Here is a 17434-nt window from a genome sequence, read left to right as displayed (position 1 = left end):
CTTTAAGAACCTGGGGAATGGGAGTGGTGCAGGGGGCAGCAGGGCCTGGGTTAACCTCTACATCACCAGAGGAGGAGTAGGATGAGGGTACGGCTAAAGGCTTTAAGAACCTGGGGAATGGGAGTGGTGCAGGGGGCAGCAGGGCCTGGGTTAACCTCTACATCACCAGAGGAGGAGTAGGATGAGGGTACGGCTAAAGGCTTTAAGAACCTGGGGAATGGGAGTGGTGCAGGGGGCAGCAGGGCCTGGGTTAACCTCTACATCACCAGAGGAGGAGTAGGATGAGGGTACGGCTAAAGGCTTTAAGAACCTGGGGAATGGGAGTGGTGCAGGGGGCAGGGGGCAGCAGGGCCTGGGTTAACCTCTACATCACCAGAGGAGGAGTAGGATGAGGGTACGGCTAAAGGCTTTAAGAACCTGGGGAATGGGAGTGGTGCAGGGGGCAGCAGGGCCTGGGTTAACCTCTACATCACCAGAGGAGGAGTAGGATGAGGCTACGGCTAAAGGCTATAAGAACCTGGGGAATGGGAGTGGTGCAGGGGGCAGCAGGGCCTGGGTTAACCTCTACATCACCAGAGGAGGAGTAGGATGAGGGTACGGCTAAAGGCTATCAGAACTGGTCGTCTAGTGCGTCAAGGAACAGAGAGTAAAAGGAGCATATTTCTGGGCGTGGAAGAATAGATTCAGGTCATAATGTACAGACAGGGTTATGGTGGGATGCGGGTACAGCGGAGGTAAACCCAGGCACCGAGTGATGATAAGAGAGGTTAGCATCTCTGGGCGCACTAATTATGCTGGGTGAGGTCACTGCATGTGTGGGAGGAGGGACAAAGGAGGTATCTGAGGCATGTTGAGCGGGACTAGGGGCTCCGCAGTGAACTAAAACAATGGTAACTATCCTAAACAACAGTATACAAGGCATATTGACATTAGAGAGAGACATAAAGCAATCACAGGTGTTGATTGGGAGAGCTAGCTAAGACAACAATGGGTAAGACAACAACAGCAGGTAAAATGGCGATGAATGGGCAGAGAGAATCGGTTAACTACACACAGGGTCTGAGTTCGGGGCTGGGGCCGACAGATAAACAAAGAAAAATAATCAAAATGGAGTACCGTGATTAATGGACAGTCCAGCAGGCATCAGCTATGTAGCCAAGTGATCATAGGGTCCGGTGAACAGCAATAGATGGAACAGGGAAGCCGCGGGGTAGTCGTTGCTACGCTACGCTAGCACGCGGGAGACACGGCGTTTAAAGTTAGCAGTCCGGGGTAGGTGGAAGCGTCTGCGCACCAACGTCAAAAACCTCATCCCAACTGTAAAGTATGGTGGAGGGAATATCATGCTTTGGAGATGCTTTGCTGCCTCAGGGCCTGGACAGCTTGCTATCATCGACTGAAAAATGAATTCCCGAGTTTATCAAGACATTTTGCAGGAGAATGTTAGGCTATCTGTCCGGCCAATTTGAAGCTCAACAGAAGTTGGGTGACGCAACAGGACAACAACCCAAAATACAGAAGTAAATCAACAACAGAACGGCTTCAACAGAAGAAAATACGCCTTCTGGAGTGGCCCAGTCAGAGTCCTGACCTCAACCCGATTGAGATGCTGTGGTATGACCTCAAGAGAGCAGTTCACACCAGACATCCCAAGAATATTGCTGAACTGAAACAGTTTTGTAAAGAGGAACGGTCCAAAATTCCTCCTGACCGTTGTGCAGGTCTGATCAGCAACTACAGAAAACGTCTGGTTGAGGTTATTGCTGCCAAAGGAGGGTCAATCAGTTATTAAATCCAAGGGTGCACATACTTTCCCCACCCTGCACTGTGAATGTTTACACGGCGTGTTCAATAAAGACATGAAAACGTTTAATTGTTTGTGTGTTATTAGTTTAACCAGACTGTGTTTTGTCTATTGTAGTGACTTAGATCAGATCAAATTCGATAACCAATTTATGCAGAAATCCAAAGGGTTTTCATACTTTTTCTTGCCACTGTACATCGTTTCATATAGAACATAAAGTATTGTAGGGTATCCGAACAAAACCGCGTATTTTCACCAATGGGTAAAAATAAAATGTTAATTATGTAGATACTCCTCTAAGAAAACGAATGGGCCAAACCTCATGTCTCTCTCCGTTCAAAACAGATTGGGAGTTTATACCCTTGTAGGTTTACTAGAATTAGAGTGACTAAATCAAAATGGAGGCCTAAGGGGGGAAAAAAAATTGGTAAAAAATCTAGAAAATAGCGTTGTCAGCTAGACTGGACGCTGGTGAGATAATACGACTAGCTCACTGCTGTGATTTTATGTCTCTTCTCAAGTCCGCTGGGCATAAAACATAGAGGTAAAACAGATATCGATTTTGAGACATAACATGGAGTATTTTGATATTTTAGTATACATCTTTCATATTAATGCATAATTCATTCCTGAATGTTTTTTTTTTTTTTTAAGATTTCTCACAAGAAAGAAGCGTTTCTCTGTGAAATGTTAACGTAGCTCAGAGTACCACAAGCTTTTTATTTCAAACCTATTCCATTTAATCCAGCTCGTGTCTTTCTAATTTAATCCAGCTCGTGTCTTTCTAATTTAATCCAGCTCGTGCCATGTTAATTTAATACAGCTCGTGTTTTTGTAATTTAATCCAGCTCGTGCCATGTTAATTTAATCCAGCTCGTGTTTTTCTAATTTAATCCAGCTCGTGCTATGCTAATTTAATCCAGCTCGTGTCTTTCTAATTTAATCCAGCTCGTGCCATGTTAATTTAATCCAGCTCGTGTTTTTCTAATTTAATCCAGCTCGTGTCTTTCTAATTTAATCCAGCTCGTGTTTTTCTAATTTAATCCAGCTCGTGCCATTCTAATTTAATCCAGCTCGTGTCTTTCTAATTTAATCCAGCTCGTGTTTTTCTAATTTAATCCAGCTCGTGCTATGCTAATTTAATCCAGCTCGTGCCATGTTAATTTAATCCAGCTCGTGTTTTTCTAATTTAATCCAGCTCGTGTCTTTCTAATTTAATCCAGCTCGTGTCTTTCTAATTTAATCCAGCTCGTGTTTTTCTAATTTAATCCAGCTCGTGCTATGCTAATTTAATCCAGCTCGTGCCATGTTAATTTAATCCAGCTCGTGTTTTTCTAATTTAATCCAGCTCGTGTCTTTCTAATTTAATCCAGCTCGTGTCTTTCTAATTTAATCCAGCTCGTGTTTTTCTAATTTAATCCAGCTCGTGTTTTTCTAATTTAATCCAGCTCGTGTTTTTCTAATTTAATCCAGCTCGTGTCTTTCTAATTTAATCCAGCTCGTGTTTTTCTAATTTAATCCAGCTCGTGTTATGCTCATTTAGCTTTTTGTGACCTGTGGAAACAACTTTGCAGACAACGACCACAACATGTCAAATCCTAACAAATGTACTGTCAACAGAGCTCGGTTATTATCGGATGTAATAGGTTACAACAGAGATCAGATCTTATTATCAGATGTAATAGGTTACAACAGAGATCAGAGCTTATTATCGGATGTAATAGGTTACAACAGAGATCAGAGCTTATTATCAGATGTAATAGGTTACAACAGAGATCAGAGCTTATTATCAGATGTAATAGGTTACAACAGAGATCAGAGCTTATTATCAGATGTAATAGGTTACAACAGAGATCAGAGTTTATTATCGGATGTAATAGGTTACAACAGAGATCAGAGCTTATTATCAGATGTAATAGGTTACAACAGAGATCAGAGCTTATTATCAGATGTAATAGGTTACAACAGAGATCAGAGCTTATTATCGGATGTAATAGGTTACAACTGAGATCAGAGCTTATTATCGGATGTAATAGGTTACAACAGAGATCAGAGTTTATTATCGGATGTAATAGGTTACAACAGAGATCAGAGCTTATTATCAGATGTAATAGGTTACAACAGAGATCAGAGCTTATTATCAGATGTAATAGGTTACAACAGAGATCAGAGCTTATTATCAGATGTAATAGGTTACAACAGAGATCAGAGCTTATTATCGGATGTAATAGGTTACAACAGAGATCAGAGCTTATTATCGGATGTAATAGGTTACAACTGAGATCAGAGCTTATTATCGGATGTAATAGGTTACAACAGAGATCAGAGCTTATTATCAGATGTAATAGGTTACAACAGAGATCAGAGCTTATTATCGGATGTAATAGGTTACAACAGAGATCAGAGCTTATTATCAGATGTAATAGGTTACAACAGAGATCAGAGCTTATTATCAGATGTAATAGGTTACAACAGAGTTCGGTGCTTATTATCGGATATAATAGGATACGAAATCCGACTTTTTGGATGTAATGGTAATGTTGTTGGAGAAAGACCCCACTGAACGATTCAGAACATGAAGAATCCTAATTGTCTTGGTAAAATGTGTTTTATTACATAAGGAACTGAAATTTCATCACCAACGTGCGTTTTCACCCACTCTGGGCAGAGTGGTGGACACTTTATAATATATAGAGTACTTGCTTCTCTCTCCTCCATCTGTCCTCTCCTCCCTCTCTCTCCTCCCGCTTCCTCTCTCCATCTGTCCTCTCCTCCTCCTTCCTCTCTCCTCCATCTGTCCTCTCCTCCCTCTCTCTCCTCCCGCTTCCTCTCTCCATCTGTCCTCTCCTCCTCCTTCCTCTGTCCTCCCTCTCTCTCCTCCTCCTTCCTCTGTCCTCCCTCTCTCCTACTCCCGCTTCCTCTCTCCTCCATCTGTCCTCTCCTCCTTCCTCTCTCCTCCCTCTCTCTCCTCATCCTTCCTCTGTCCTCCCTCTCTCCTCCTCCCGCTTCCTCTCTCCTCTCTCTCCTCCTCCTTCCTCTCTCCTCCTCCCGCTTCTTCTCTCCTCCATCTGTCCTCTCTCCTCCTTCCTCTCTCCTCCCTCTCTTCTCCCTCTCCTCCTCCCGTTTCCTCTCTCCTCCATCTGTCCTCTCCTCCTCCTTCCTCTCTCCTCCTCCCGCTTCCTCTCTCCTCCATCTGTCCTCTCTCCTCCTTCCTCTCTCCTCCCTCTCTCCTCCCTCTCCTACTCCCGCTTCCTCTCTCCTCCATCTGTCCTCTCTCCTCCTCCCTCTCTCCTCCCTCTCCTACTCCCGCTTCCTCTCTCCTCCATCTGTCCTCTCCTCCTCCTTCCTCTCTCCTCCCTCACTCCGCCCTTTCCTTCTCTCCAGGCCCGTGAGTCAGTGTTAACCCTGTCGTCCAGTCAAACCGTTCTGAAGAGAGAAGTGTCAGAGCACCGTGACGCCCTAGAGAAGATGGCTGCCTTAAATGAAGCCTTAGCCAAGGACAAGAGAGAGCTCAACGCCCAGGCACTACAGGTAGACTAAACCCTAACGCCCAGCCACTACAGGTAGACTAAACCCTAACGCCCAGCCACTACAGGTAGACTAAACCCTAACGCCCAGCCACTACAGGTAGACTAACGCCCAGCCACTACAGGTAGACTAACGCCCAGCCACTACAGGTAGACTAACGCCCAGCCACTACAGGTAGACTAAACCCTAACGCCCAGCCACTACAGGTAGACTAACGCCCAGCCACTACAGGTAGACTAAACCCTAACGCCCAGCCACTACAGGTAGACTAACGCCCAGCCACTACAGGTAGACTAATGCCCAGCCACTACAGGTAGACTAACGCCCAGCCGCTACAGGTAGACTAAACCCTAACGCCCAGCCACTACAGGTAGACTAAACCCTAACGCCCAGCCACTACAGGTAGACTAAACCCTAACGCCCAGCCACTACAGGTAGACCTAACGCCCAGCCACTACAGGTAGACTAAACCCTAACGCCCAGCCACTACAGGTAGACTAAACCCTAACGCCCAGCCACTACAGGTGGACTAAACCCTAACGCCCAGCCACTACAGGTGGACTAAACCCTAACGCCCAGCCACTACAGGTAGACTAAACCCTAACGCCCAGCCACTACAGGTAGACTAAACCCTAACGCCCAGCCACTACAGGTAGACTAAACCCTAACGCCCAGCCACTACAGGTAGACTAAACCCTAACGCCCAGCCACTACAGGTAGACTAACGCCCAGCCACTACAGGTAGACTAAACCCTAACGCCCAGCCGCTACAGGAAGACTAAACCCCAACGCCCAGCCACTACAGGTAGACTAAACCCTAACGCCCAGCCACTACAGGTAGACTAAACCCCAACGCCCAGCCACTACAGGTAGACTAAACCCTAACGCCCAGCCACTACAGGTAGACTAAACCCTAACGCCCAGCCACTACAGGTAGACTAAACCCTAACGCCCAGCCACTACAGGTAGACTAAACCCTAACGCCCAGCCGCTACAGGTAGACTAACCCCGCCCAGCCACTACAGGTAGACTAAACCCTAACGCCCAGCCACTACAGGTAGACTAAACCCTAACGCCCAGCCACTACAGGTAGACTAAACCCTAACGCCCAGCCACTACAGGTAGACTAACGCCCAGCCACTACAGGTAGACTAAACCCTAACGCACAGCCACTACAGGTAGACTAACGTCCAGCCACTACAGGTAGACTAAACCCTAACGCCCAGCCACTGCAGGTAGACTAAACCCTAACGCCCAGCCACTACAGGTAGACTAACGCCCAGCCACTACAGGTAGACTAAACCCTAACGCACAGCCACTACAGGTAGACTAACGCCCAGCCACTACAGGTAGACTAAACCCTAACGCCCAGCCACTACAGGTAGACTAAACCCTAACGCCCAGCCACTACAGGTAGACTAACGCCCAGCCACTACAGGTAGACTAACGCCCAGCCACTACAGGTAGACTAACGCCCAGCCACTACAGGTAGACTCAACGCCCAGCCACTACAGGTAGACTAAACCCTAACGCCCAGCCACTACAGGTAGACTAACGCCCAGCCACTACAGGTAGACTAAACCCTAACGCCCAGCCACTACAGGTAGACTAACGCCCAGCCACTACAGGTAGACTAAACCCTAACGCCCAGCCACTACAGGTAGACTAAACCCTAACGCCCAGCCACTACAGGTAGACTAAACCCTAACGCCCAGCCACTACAGGTAGACTAAACCCTAACGCCCAGCCACTACAGGTAGACTAAACCCTAACGCCCAGCCACTACAGGTAGACTAAACCCTAACGCCCAGCCACTACAGGTAGACTAAACCCTAACGCCCAGCCACTACAGGTAGACTAAACCCTAACGCCCAGCCTCTACAGGTAGACTAAACCCTAACGCCCAGCCACTACAGGTAGACTAAACCCTAACGCCCAGCCACTACAGGTAGACTAAACCCTAACGCCCAGCCACTACAGGTAGACTAACCCCTAACGCCCAGCCACTACAGGTAGACTAACGCCCAGCCACTACAGGTAGACTAAACCCTAACGCCCAGCCGCTACAGGTAGACTAAACCCTAACGCCCAGCCACTACAGGTAGACTAAACCCTAACGCCCAGCCACTACAGGTAGACTAAACCCTAACGCCCAGCCACTACAGGTAGACTAAACCCCAACGCCCAGCCACTACAGGTAGACTAAACCCTGACGCCCAGCCGCTACAGGTAGACTAACGCCCAGCCACTACAGGTAGACTAAACCCTAACGCCCAGCCACTACAGGTAGACTAAACCCTAACGCCCAGCCACTACAGGTAGACTAACCCTAACGCCCAGCCACTACAGGTAGACTACCACGCCCAGCCACTACAGGTAGACTAAACCCTAACGCACAGCCACTACAGGTAGACTAACGCCCAGCCACTACAGGTAGACTAAACCCTAACGCACAGCCACTACAGGTAGACTAACACCCAGCCACTACAGGTAGACTAAACCCTAACGCCCAGCCACTACAGGTAGACTAAACCCTAACGCCCAGCCACTACAGGTAGACTAAACCCTAACGCCCAGCCGCTACAGGTAGACTAACCCCTAACGCCCAGCCACTACAGGTAGACTAAACCCTAACGCCCAGCCGCTACAGGTAGACTAACCCTAACGCCCAGCCACTACAGGTAGACTAAACCCTAACGCCCAGCCGCTACAGGTAGACTAAACCCCAACGCCCAGCCACTACAGGTAGACTAAACCCTAACGCCCAGCCGCTACAGGTGGACTAAACCCTAACGCCCAGCCACTACAGGTAGACTAAACCCTGACGCCCAGCCACTACAGGTAGACTAACGCCCAGCCGCTACAGGTAGACTAAACCCTAACGCCCAGCCACTACAGGTAGACTAAACCCTAACGCCCAGCCACTACAGGTAGACTAAACCCTAACGCCCAGCCACTACAGGTAGACTAAACCCTAACGCCCAGCCACTACAGGTAGACTAAACCCTAACGCCCAGCCGCTACAGGTAGACTAAACCCTGACGCCCAGCCACTACAGGTAGACTAAACCCTAACGCCCAGCCACTACAGGTAGACTAAACCCTAACGCCCAGCCGCTACAGGTAGACTAAACCCTAACGCCCAGCCACTACAGGTAGACTAAACCCTAACGCCCAGCCGCTACAGGTAGACTAAACCCTGACGCCCAGCCACTACAGGTAGACTAAACCCTAACGCCCAGCCACTACAGGTAGACTAAACCCTAACGCCCAGCCGCTACAGGTAGACTAAACCCTAACGCCCAGCCTCTACAGGTAGACTAAACCCTAACGCCCAGCCGCTACAGGTAGACTAAACCCTAACGCCCAGCCGCTACAGGTAGACTAAACCCTAACGCCCAGCCGCTACAGGTAGACTAAACCCTAACGCCCAGCCGCTACAGGTAGACTAAACCCTAACGCCCAGCCGCTACAGGTAGACTAAACCCTAACGCCCAGCCGCTACAGGTAGACTAAACCCTAACGCCCAGCCGCTACAGGTAGACTAAACCCTAACGCCCAGCCGCTACAGGTAGACTAAACCCTAACGCCCAGCCGCTACAGGTAGACTAAACCCTAACGCCCAGCCACTACAGGTAGACTAAACCCTAACGCCCAGCCGCTACAGGTAGACTAAACCCTAACGCCCAGCCGCTACAGGTAGACTAACCCCTAACGCCCAGCCGCTACAGGTAGACTAAACCCTAACGCCCAGCCGCTACAGGTAGACTAAACCCTAACGCCCAGGCGCTACAGGTGGACTAACGCCCAGCCACTACAGGTGGACTAAACCCTAACGCCCAGCCACTACAGGTAGACTAACCCCTAACGCCCAGCCGCTACAGGTAGACTAAACCCTAACGCCCAGCCGCTACAGGTAGACTAAACCCTAACGCCCAGGCGCTACAGGTGGACTAACCTACGCCCAGCGACTACAGGTGGACTAAACCCTAACGCCCAGCCACTACAGGTAGACTAAACCCTAACGCCCAGCCACTACAGGTAGACTAACGCCCAGCCACTACAGATAGACTAACTCCCAGCCACTACAGGTAGACTAACGCCCAGCCACTACAGGTAGACTAAACCCTAACGCCCAGCCACTACAGGTAGACTAAACCCTAACGCCCAGCCACTACAGGTAGACTAAATCCTAAAGCCCAGCCACTACAGGTGGACTAATGCCCAGCCACTACAGGTAGACTAAACCCTAACGCCCAGCCACGACAGGTAGACTAACGCCCAGCCACTACAGATAGACTAACTCCCAGCCACTACAGGTAGACTAACGCCCAGCCACTACAGGTAGACTAAACCCTAACGCCCAGCCACTACAGGTAGACTAAACCCTAACGCCCAGCCACTACAGGTAGACTAATCCCTAACGCCCAGCCACTACAGGTAGACTAAACCCTAACGCCCAGCCACTACAGGTAGACTAACGCCCAGCCACTACAGATAGACTAACTCCCAGCCACTACAGGTAGACTAACGCCCAGCCACTACAGGTAGACTAAACCCTAACGCCCAGCCACTACAGGTAGACTAAACCCTAACGCCCAGCCACTACAGGTAGACTAAATCCTAAAGCCCAGCCACTACAGGTGGACTAATGCCCAGCCACTACAGGTGGACTAACGCCCAGCCACTACAGGTAGACTAAACCCTAACGCCCAGCCACTACAGGTAGACTAAACCCTAACGCCCAGCCACTACAGGTAGACTAAACCCTAACGCCCAGCCGCTACAGGTAGACTAACCCCTAACGCCCAGCCACTACAGGTAGACTAAACCCTAACGCCCAGCCGCTACAGGTAGACTAACCCTAACGCCCAGCCGCTACAGGTGGACTAACGCCCAGCCACTACAGGTGGACTAAACCCTAACGCCCAGCCACTACAGGTAGACTAAACCCTAACGCCCAGCCACTACAGGTAGACTAACGCCCAGCCACTACAGATAGACTAACTCCCAGCCACTACAGGTAGACTAACGCCCAGCCACTACAGGTAGACTAAACCCTAACGCCCAGCCACTACAGGTGGACTAAACCCTAACGCCCAGCCACTACAGGTAGACTAAACCCTAACGCCCAGCCACTACAGGTAGACTAAATCCTAACGCCCAGCCACTACAGGTAGACTAAACCCTAACGCCCAGCCACTACAGGTAGACTAAACCCCAACGCCCAGCCACTACAGGTAGACTAAACCCTGACGCCCAGCCGCTACAGGTAGACTAATGCGCAGCCACTACAGGTAGACTAAACCCTAACGCCCAGCCACTACAGGTAGACTAAACCCTAACGCCCAGCCACTACAGGTAGACTAAACCCTAACGCCCAGCCACTACAGGTAGACTAAACCCTAACGCCCAGCCACTACAGGTAGACTAACGCCCAGCCACTACAGGTAGACTAAACCCTAACGCACAGCCACTACAGGTAGACTAACGTCCAGCCACTACAGGTAGACTAAACCCTAACGCCCAGCCACTGCAGGTAGACTAAACCCTAACGCCCAGCCACTACAGGTAGACTAACACCCAGCCACTACAGGTAGACTAAACCCTAACGCACAGCCACTACAGGTAGACTAACGCCCAGCCACTACAGGTAGACTAAACCCTAACGCCCAGCCACTACAGGTAGACTAAACCCTAACGCCCAGCCACTACAGGTAGACTAAACCCTAACGCCCAGCCGCTACAGGTAGACTAACCCCTAACGCCCAGCCACTACAGGTAGACTAAACCCTAACGCCCAGCCGCTACAGGTAGACTAACCCTAACGCCAAGCCACTACAGGTAGACTAAACCCTAACGCCCAGCCGCTACAGGTAGACTAAACCCCAACGCCCAGCCACTACAGGTGGACTAAACCCTAACGCCCAGCCGCTACAGGTGGACTAAACCCTAACGCCCAGCCACTACAGGTAGACTAAACCCTGACGCCCAGCCACTACAGGTAGACTAACCCCCAGCCGCTACAGGTAGACTAAACCCTAACGCCCAACCACTACAGGTAGACTAAACCCTAACGCCCAGCCACTACAGGTAGACTAAACCCTAACGCCCAGCCACTACAGGTAGACTAAACCCTAACGCCCAGCCACTACAGGTAGACTAAACCCTAACGCCCAGCCGCTACAGGTAGACTAAACCCTAACGCCCAGCCACTACAGGTAGACTAACGCCCAGCAACTACAGGTAGACTAAACCCTAACGCCCAGCCACTACAGGTAGACTAAACCCTAACGCCCAGCCACTACAGGTAGACTAAACCCTAACGCCCAGCCACTACATGTAGACTAAACCCTAACGCCCAGCCACTACAGGTAGACTAAACCCTAACGCCCAGCCACTACAGGTAGACTAACGCCCAGCCACTACAGGTAGACTAACGCCCAGCCACTACAGATAGACTAACTCCCAGCCACTACAGGTAGACTAACGCCCAGCCACTACAGGTAGACTAAATCCTAACGCCCAGCCACTACAGGTAGACTAAACCCTAACGCCCAGCCACTACAGGTAGACTAAATCCTAAAGCCCAGCCACTACAGTTGGACTAATGCCCAGCCACTACAGGTGGACTAACGCCCAGCCACTACAGGTAGACTAAACCCTAACGCCCAGCCACTACAGGTAGACTAAACCCTAACGCCCAGCCACTACAGGTAGACTAAACCCTAACGCCCAGCCGCTACAGGTAGACTAACCCCTAACGCCCAGCCGCTACAGGTAGACTAAACCCTAACGCCCAGCCGCTACAGGTAGACTAACCCTAACGCCAAGCCACTACAGGTAGACTAAACCCTAACGCCCAGCCGCTACAGGTAGACTAAACCCCAACGCCCAGCCGCTACAGGTGGACTAAACCCTAACGCCCAGCCGCTACAGGTGGACTAAACCCTAACGCCCAGCCACTACAGGTAGACTAAACCCTGACGCCCAGCCACTACAGGTAGACTAACGCCCAGCCGCTACAGGTAGACTAAACCCTAACGCCCAGCCACTACAGGTAGACTAAACCCTAACGCCCAGCCACTACAGGTAGACTAAAACCTAACGCCCAGCCACTACAGGTAGACTAAACCCTAACGCCCAGCCACTACAGGTAGACTAAACCCTAACGCCCAGCCGCTACAGGTAGACTAAACCCTAACGCCCAGCCACTACAGGTAGACTAACGCCCAGCAACTACAGGTAGACTAAACCCTGACGCCCAGCCACTACAGGTAGACTAAACCCTAACGCCCAGCCACTACAGGTAGACTAAACCCTAACGCCCAGCCGCTACAGGTAGACTAAACCCTAACGCCCAGCCACTACAGGTAGACTAACGCCCAGCAACTACAGGTAGACTAAACCCTGACGCCCAGCCACTACAGGTAGACTAAACCCTAACGCCCAGCCACTACAGGTAGACTAAACCCTAACGCCCAGCCGCTACAGGTAGACTAAACCCTAACGCCCAGCCACTACAGGTAGACTAAACCCTAACGCCCAGCCGCTAGAGGTAGACTAAACCCTAACTCCCAGCCGCTACAGGTAGACTAAACCCTAACGCCCAGCCACTACAGGTAGACTAAACCCTAACGCCCAGCCGCTACAGGTAGACTAAACCCTAACGCCCAGCCGCTACAGGTAGACTAAACCCTAACGCCCAGCCGCTACAGGTAGACTAAACCCTAACGCCCAGCCGCTACAGGTAGACTAAACCCTAACGCCCAGCCACTACAGGTAGACTAAACCCTAACGCCCAGCCACTACAGGTGGACTAAACCCTAACGCCCAGCCACTACAGGTAGACTAAACCCTGACGCCCAGCCACTACAGGTAGACTAAACCCTAACGCCCAGCCACTACAGGTAGGCTAAACCCTAACGCCCAGCCACTACAGGTAGAGTAAACCCTAACGCCCAGCCACTACAGGTAGACTAAACCCTAACGCCCAGCCACTACAGGTAGACTAAACCCTAACGCCCAGCCACTACAGGTAGACTAAACCCTAACGCCCAGCCACTACAGGTAGACTAAACCCTAACACCCAGCCACTACAGGTAGACTAAACCCTGACGCCCAGCCACTACAGGTGGACTAAACCCTGACGCCCAGCCACTACAGGTAGACTAAACCCTAACGCCCAGCCACTACAGGTAGACTAACCCCTAACACCCAGCCACTACAGGTAGACTAACCCCTAACGCCCAGCCACTACAGGTGGACTAAACCCTAACGCCCAGCCGCTACAGGTAGACTAAACCCTTAACGCCCAGCCGCTACAGGTAGACTAACCCCTAACGCCCAGCCGCTACAGGTAGACTAAACCCTAACGCCCAGCCGCTACAGGTAGACTAAACCCTGACGCCCAGCCACTACAGGTAGAATAAACCCTAACGCCCACCCATACAGGTAGACTAAACCCTAACGCCCAGCCACTACAGGTAGACTAAACCCTAACGCCCAGCCACTACAGGTGGACTAAACCCTAACGCCCAGCCACTACAGGTAGACTAAACCCTAACGCCCAGCCACTACAGGTAGACTAAACCCTGACGCCCAGCCACTACAGGTAGACTAAACCCTAACGCCCAGCCACTACAGGTAGACTGAACCCTAACGCCCAGCCACTACAGGTAGACTAAACCCTAACGCCCAGCCACTACAGGTAGACTAACCCCTAACGCCCAGCCACTACAGGTAGACTAAACCCTAACGCCCAGCCACTACAGGTAGACTAAACCCTAACGCCCAGCCACTACAGGTAGACTAAACCCTAACGCCCAGCCACTACAGGTAGACTAAACCCTAACGCCCAGCCACTACAGGTAGACTAACGCCCAGCCACTACAGATAGACTAACTCCCAGCCACTACAGCTAGACTAAACCCTAACGCCCAGCCGCTACAGGTAGACTAAACCCTGACGCCCAGCCACTACAGGTAGAATAAACCCTAACGCCCACCCATACAGGTAGACTAAACCCTAACGCCCAGCCACTACAGGTAGACTAAACCCTAACGCCCAGCCACTACAGGTGGACTAAACCCTAACGCCCAGCCACTACAGGTAGACTAAACCCTAACGCCCGGCCACTACAGGTAGACTAAACCCTGACGCCCAGCCACTACAGGTAGACTAAACCCTAACGCCCAGCCACTACAGGTAGACTGAACCCTAACGCCCAGCCACTACAGGTAGACTAAACCCTAACGCCCAGCCACTACAGGTAGACTAACCCCTAACGCCCAGCCACTACAGGTGGACTAAACCCTAACGCCCAGCCACTACAGGTAGACTAAACCCTAACGCCCAGCCACTACAGGTAGACTAAACCCTAACGCCCAGCCACTACAGGTAGACTAAACCCTAACGCCCAGCCACTACAGGTAGACTAACGCCCAGCCACTACAGATAGACTAACTCCCAGCCACTACAGGTAGACTAACGCCCAGCCACTACAGGTAGACTAAACCCTAACGCCCAGCCACTACAGGTAGACTAACCCTAACGCCCAGCCGCTACAGGTAGACTAAACCCTAACGCCCAGCCGCTACAGGTAGACTCAACCCTAACGCCCAGCCACTACAGGTAGACTAAACCCTAACGCCCAGCCACTACAGGTAGACTAAACCCTAACGCCCAGCCGCTACAGGTAGACTAAACCCTGACGCCCAGCCACTACAGGTAGAATAAACCCTAACGCCCACCCATACAGGTAGACTAAACCCTAACGCCCAGCCACTACAGGTAGACTAAACCCTAACGCCCAGCCACTACAGGTGGACTAAACCCTAACGCCCAGCCACTACAGGTAGACTAAACCCTAACGCCCGGCCACTACAGGTAGACTAAACCCTGACGCCCAGCCACTACAGGTAGACTAAACCCTAACGCCCAGCCACTACAGGTAGACTGAACCCTAACGCCCAGCCACTACAGGTAGACTAAACCCTAACGCCCAGCCACTACAGGTAGACTAACCCCTAACGCCCAGCCACTACAGGTGGACTAAACCCTAACGCCCAGCCACTACAGGTAGACTAAACCCTAACGCCCAGCCACTACAGGTAGACTAAACCCTAACGCCCAGCCACTACAGGTAGACTAAACCCTAACGCCCAGCCACTACAGGTAGACTAACGCCCAGCCACTACAGATAGACTAACTCCCAGCCACTACAGGTAGACTAACGCCCAGCCACTACAGGTAGACTAAACCCTAACGCCCAGCCACTACAGGTAGACTAAACCCTAACGCCCAGCCACTACAGGTAGACTAAATCCTAAAGCCCAGCCACTACAGGTGGACTAATGCCCAGCCACTACAGGTAGACTAAACCCTAACGCCCAGCCACTACAGGTAGACTAACGCCCAGCCACTACAGGTAGACTAACGCCCAGCCACTACAGGTAGACTAAACCCTAACGCCCAGCCACTACAGGTAGACTAAACCCTAACGCCCAGCCACTACAGGTAGACTAAACCCTAACGCCCAGCCACTACAGGTAGACTAAACCCTAACGCCCAGCCACTACAGGTAGACTAAACCCTAACGCCCAGCCACTACAGGTAGACTAACGCCCAGCCACTACAGATAGACTAACTCCCAGCCACTACAGGTAGACTAACGCCCAGCCACTACAGGTAGACTAAACCCTAACGCCCAGCCACTACAGGTAGACTAAACCCTAACGCCCAGCCACTACAGGTAGACTAAACCCTAACGCCCAGCCGCTACAGGTAGACTCAACCCTAACGCCCAGCCACTACAGGTAGACTAAACCCTAACGCCCAGCCACTACAGGTAGACTAAACCCTAACGCCCAGCCGCTACAGGTAGACTAAACCCTGACGCCCAGCCACTACAGGTAGAATAAACCCTAACGCCCACCCATACAGGTAGACTAAACCCTAACGCCCAGCCACTACAGGTAGACTAAACCCTAACGCCCAGCCACTACAGGTGGACTAAACCCTAACGCCCAGCCACTACAGGTAGACTAAACCCTAACGCCCAGCCACTACAGGTAGACTAAACCCTGACGCCCAGCCACTACAGGTAGACTAAACCCTAACGCCCAGCCACTACAGGTAGACTGAACCCTAACGCCCAGCCACTACAGGTAGACTAAACCCTAACGCCCAGCCACTACAGGTAGACTAACCCCTAACGCCCAGCCACTACAGGTGGACTAAACCCTAACGCCCAGCCACTACAGGTAGACTAAACCCTAACGCCCAGCCACTACAGGTAGACTAAACCCTAACGCCCAGCCACTACCGGTAGACTAAACCCTAACGCCCAGCCACTACAGGTAGACTAACGCCCAGCCACTACAGGTAGACTAAACCCTAACGCCCAGCCACTACAGGTAGACTAAACCCTAACGCCCAGCCACTACAGGTAGACTAAATCCTAAAGCCCAGCCACTACAGGTGGACTAATGCCCAGCCACTACAGGTAGACTAAACCCTAACGCCCAGCCACTACAGGTAGACTAACGCCCAGCCACTTCAGATAGACTAACTCCCAGCCACTACAGGTAGACTAACGCCCAGCCACTACAGGTAGACTAAACCCTAACGCCCAGCCACTACAGGTAGACTAAACCCTAACGCCCAGCCACTACAGGTAGACTAAACCCTAACGCCCAGCCACTACAGGTAGACTAAACCCTAACGCCCAGCCACTACAGGTAGACTAAACCCTAACGCCCAGCCACTACAGGTAGACTAACGCCCAGCCACTACAGATAGACTAACTCCCAGCCACTACAGGTAGACTAACGCCCAGCCACTACAGGTAGACTAAACCCTAACGCCCAGCCACTACAGGTAGACTAAACCCTAACGCCCAGCCACTACAGGTAGACTAAATCCTAAAGCCCAGCCACTACAGGTGGACTAATGCCCAGCCACTACAGGTAGACTAAACCCTAACGCCCAGCCACTACAGGTAGACTAAAGCCCAGCCACTTCAGATAGACTAACTCCCAGCCACTACAGGTAGACTAACGCCCAGCCACTACAGGTAGACTAAACCCTAACGCCCAGCCAC

General features: G+C 51.2%; 1 protein-coding gene across 1 annotated transcript in view; it reads left to right on the top strand.

Annotated features, from left to right (window-relative positions):
- LOC106591428 (uncharacterized) overlaps positions 1-17434 on the top strand; it is a 101457-nt gene that overhangs the window by 37363 nt on the left and 46660 nt on the right. The window contains exon 14 of the mRNA XM_082969221.1: positions 5189-5335. Within this exon, the coding sequence (XP_082825347.1) occupies positions 5189-5335 (147 nt within the window). The remainder of the gene's footprint in view (positions 1-5188; positions 5336-17434) is intronic.

The sequence above is a fragment of the Salmo salar genome, chromosome 25 (genome assembly GCF_965601325.2).
Source record: "Salmo salar chromosome 25, fSalSal1, whole genome shotgun sequence".
Taxonomy (NCBI): Eukaryota; Metazoa; Chordata; class Actinopteri; order Salmoniformes; family Salmonidae; genus Salmo; species Salmo salar.
Note: the sequence above shows the minus strand (reverse complement) of the source record. Positions and strands in the feature narration are given on the sequence as shown.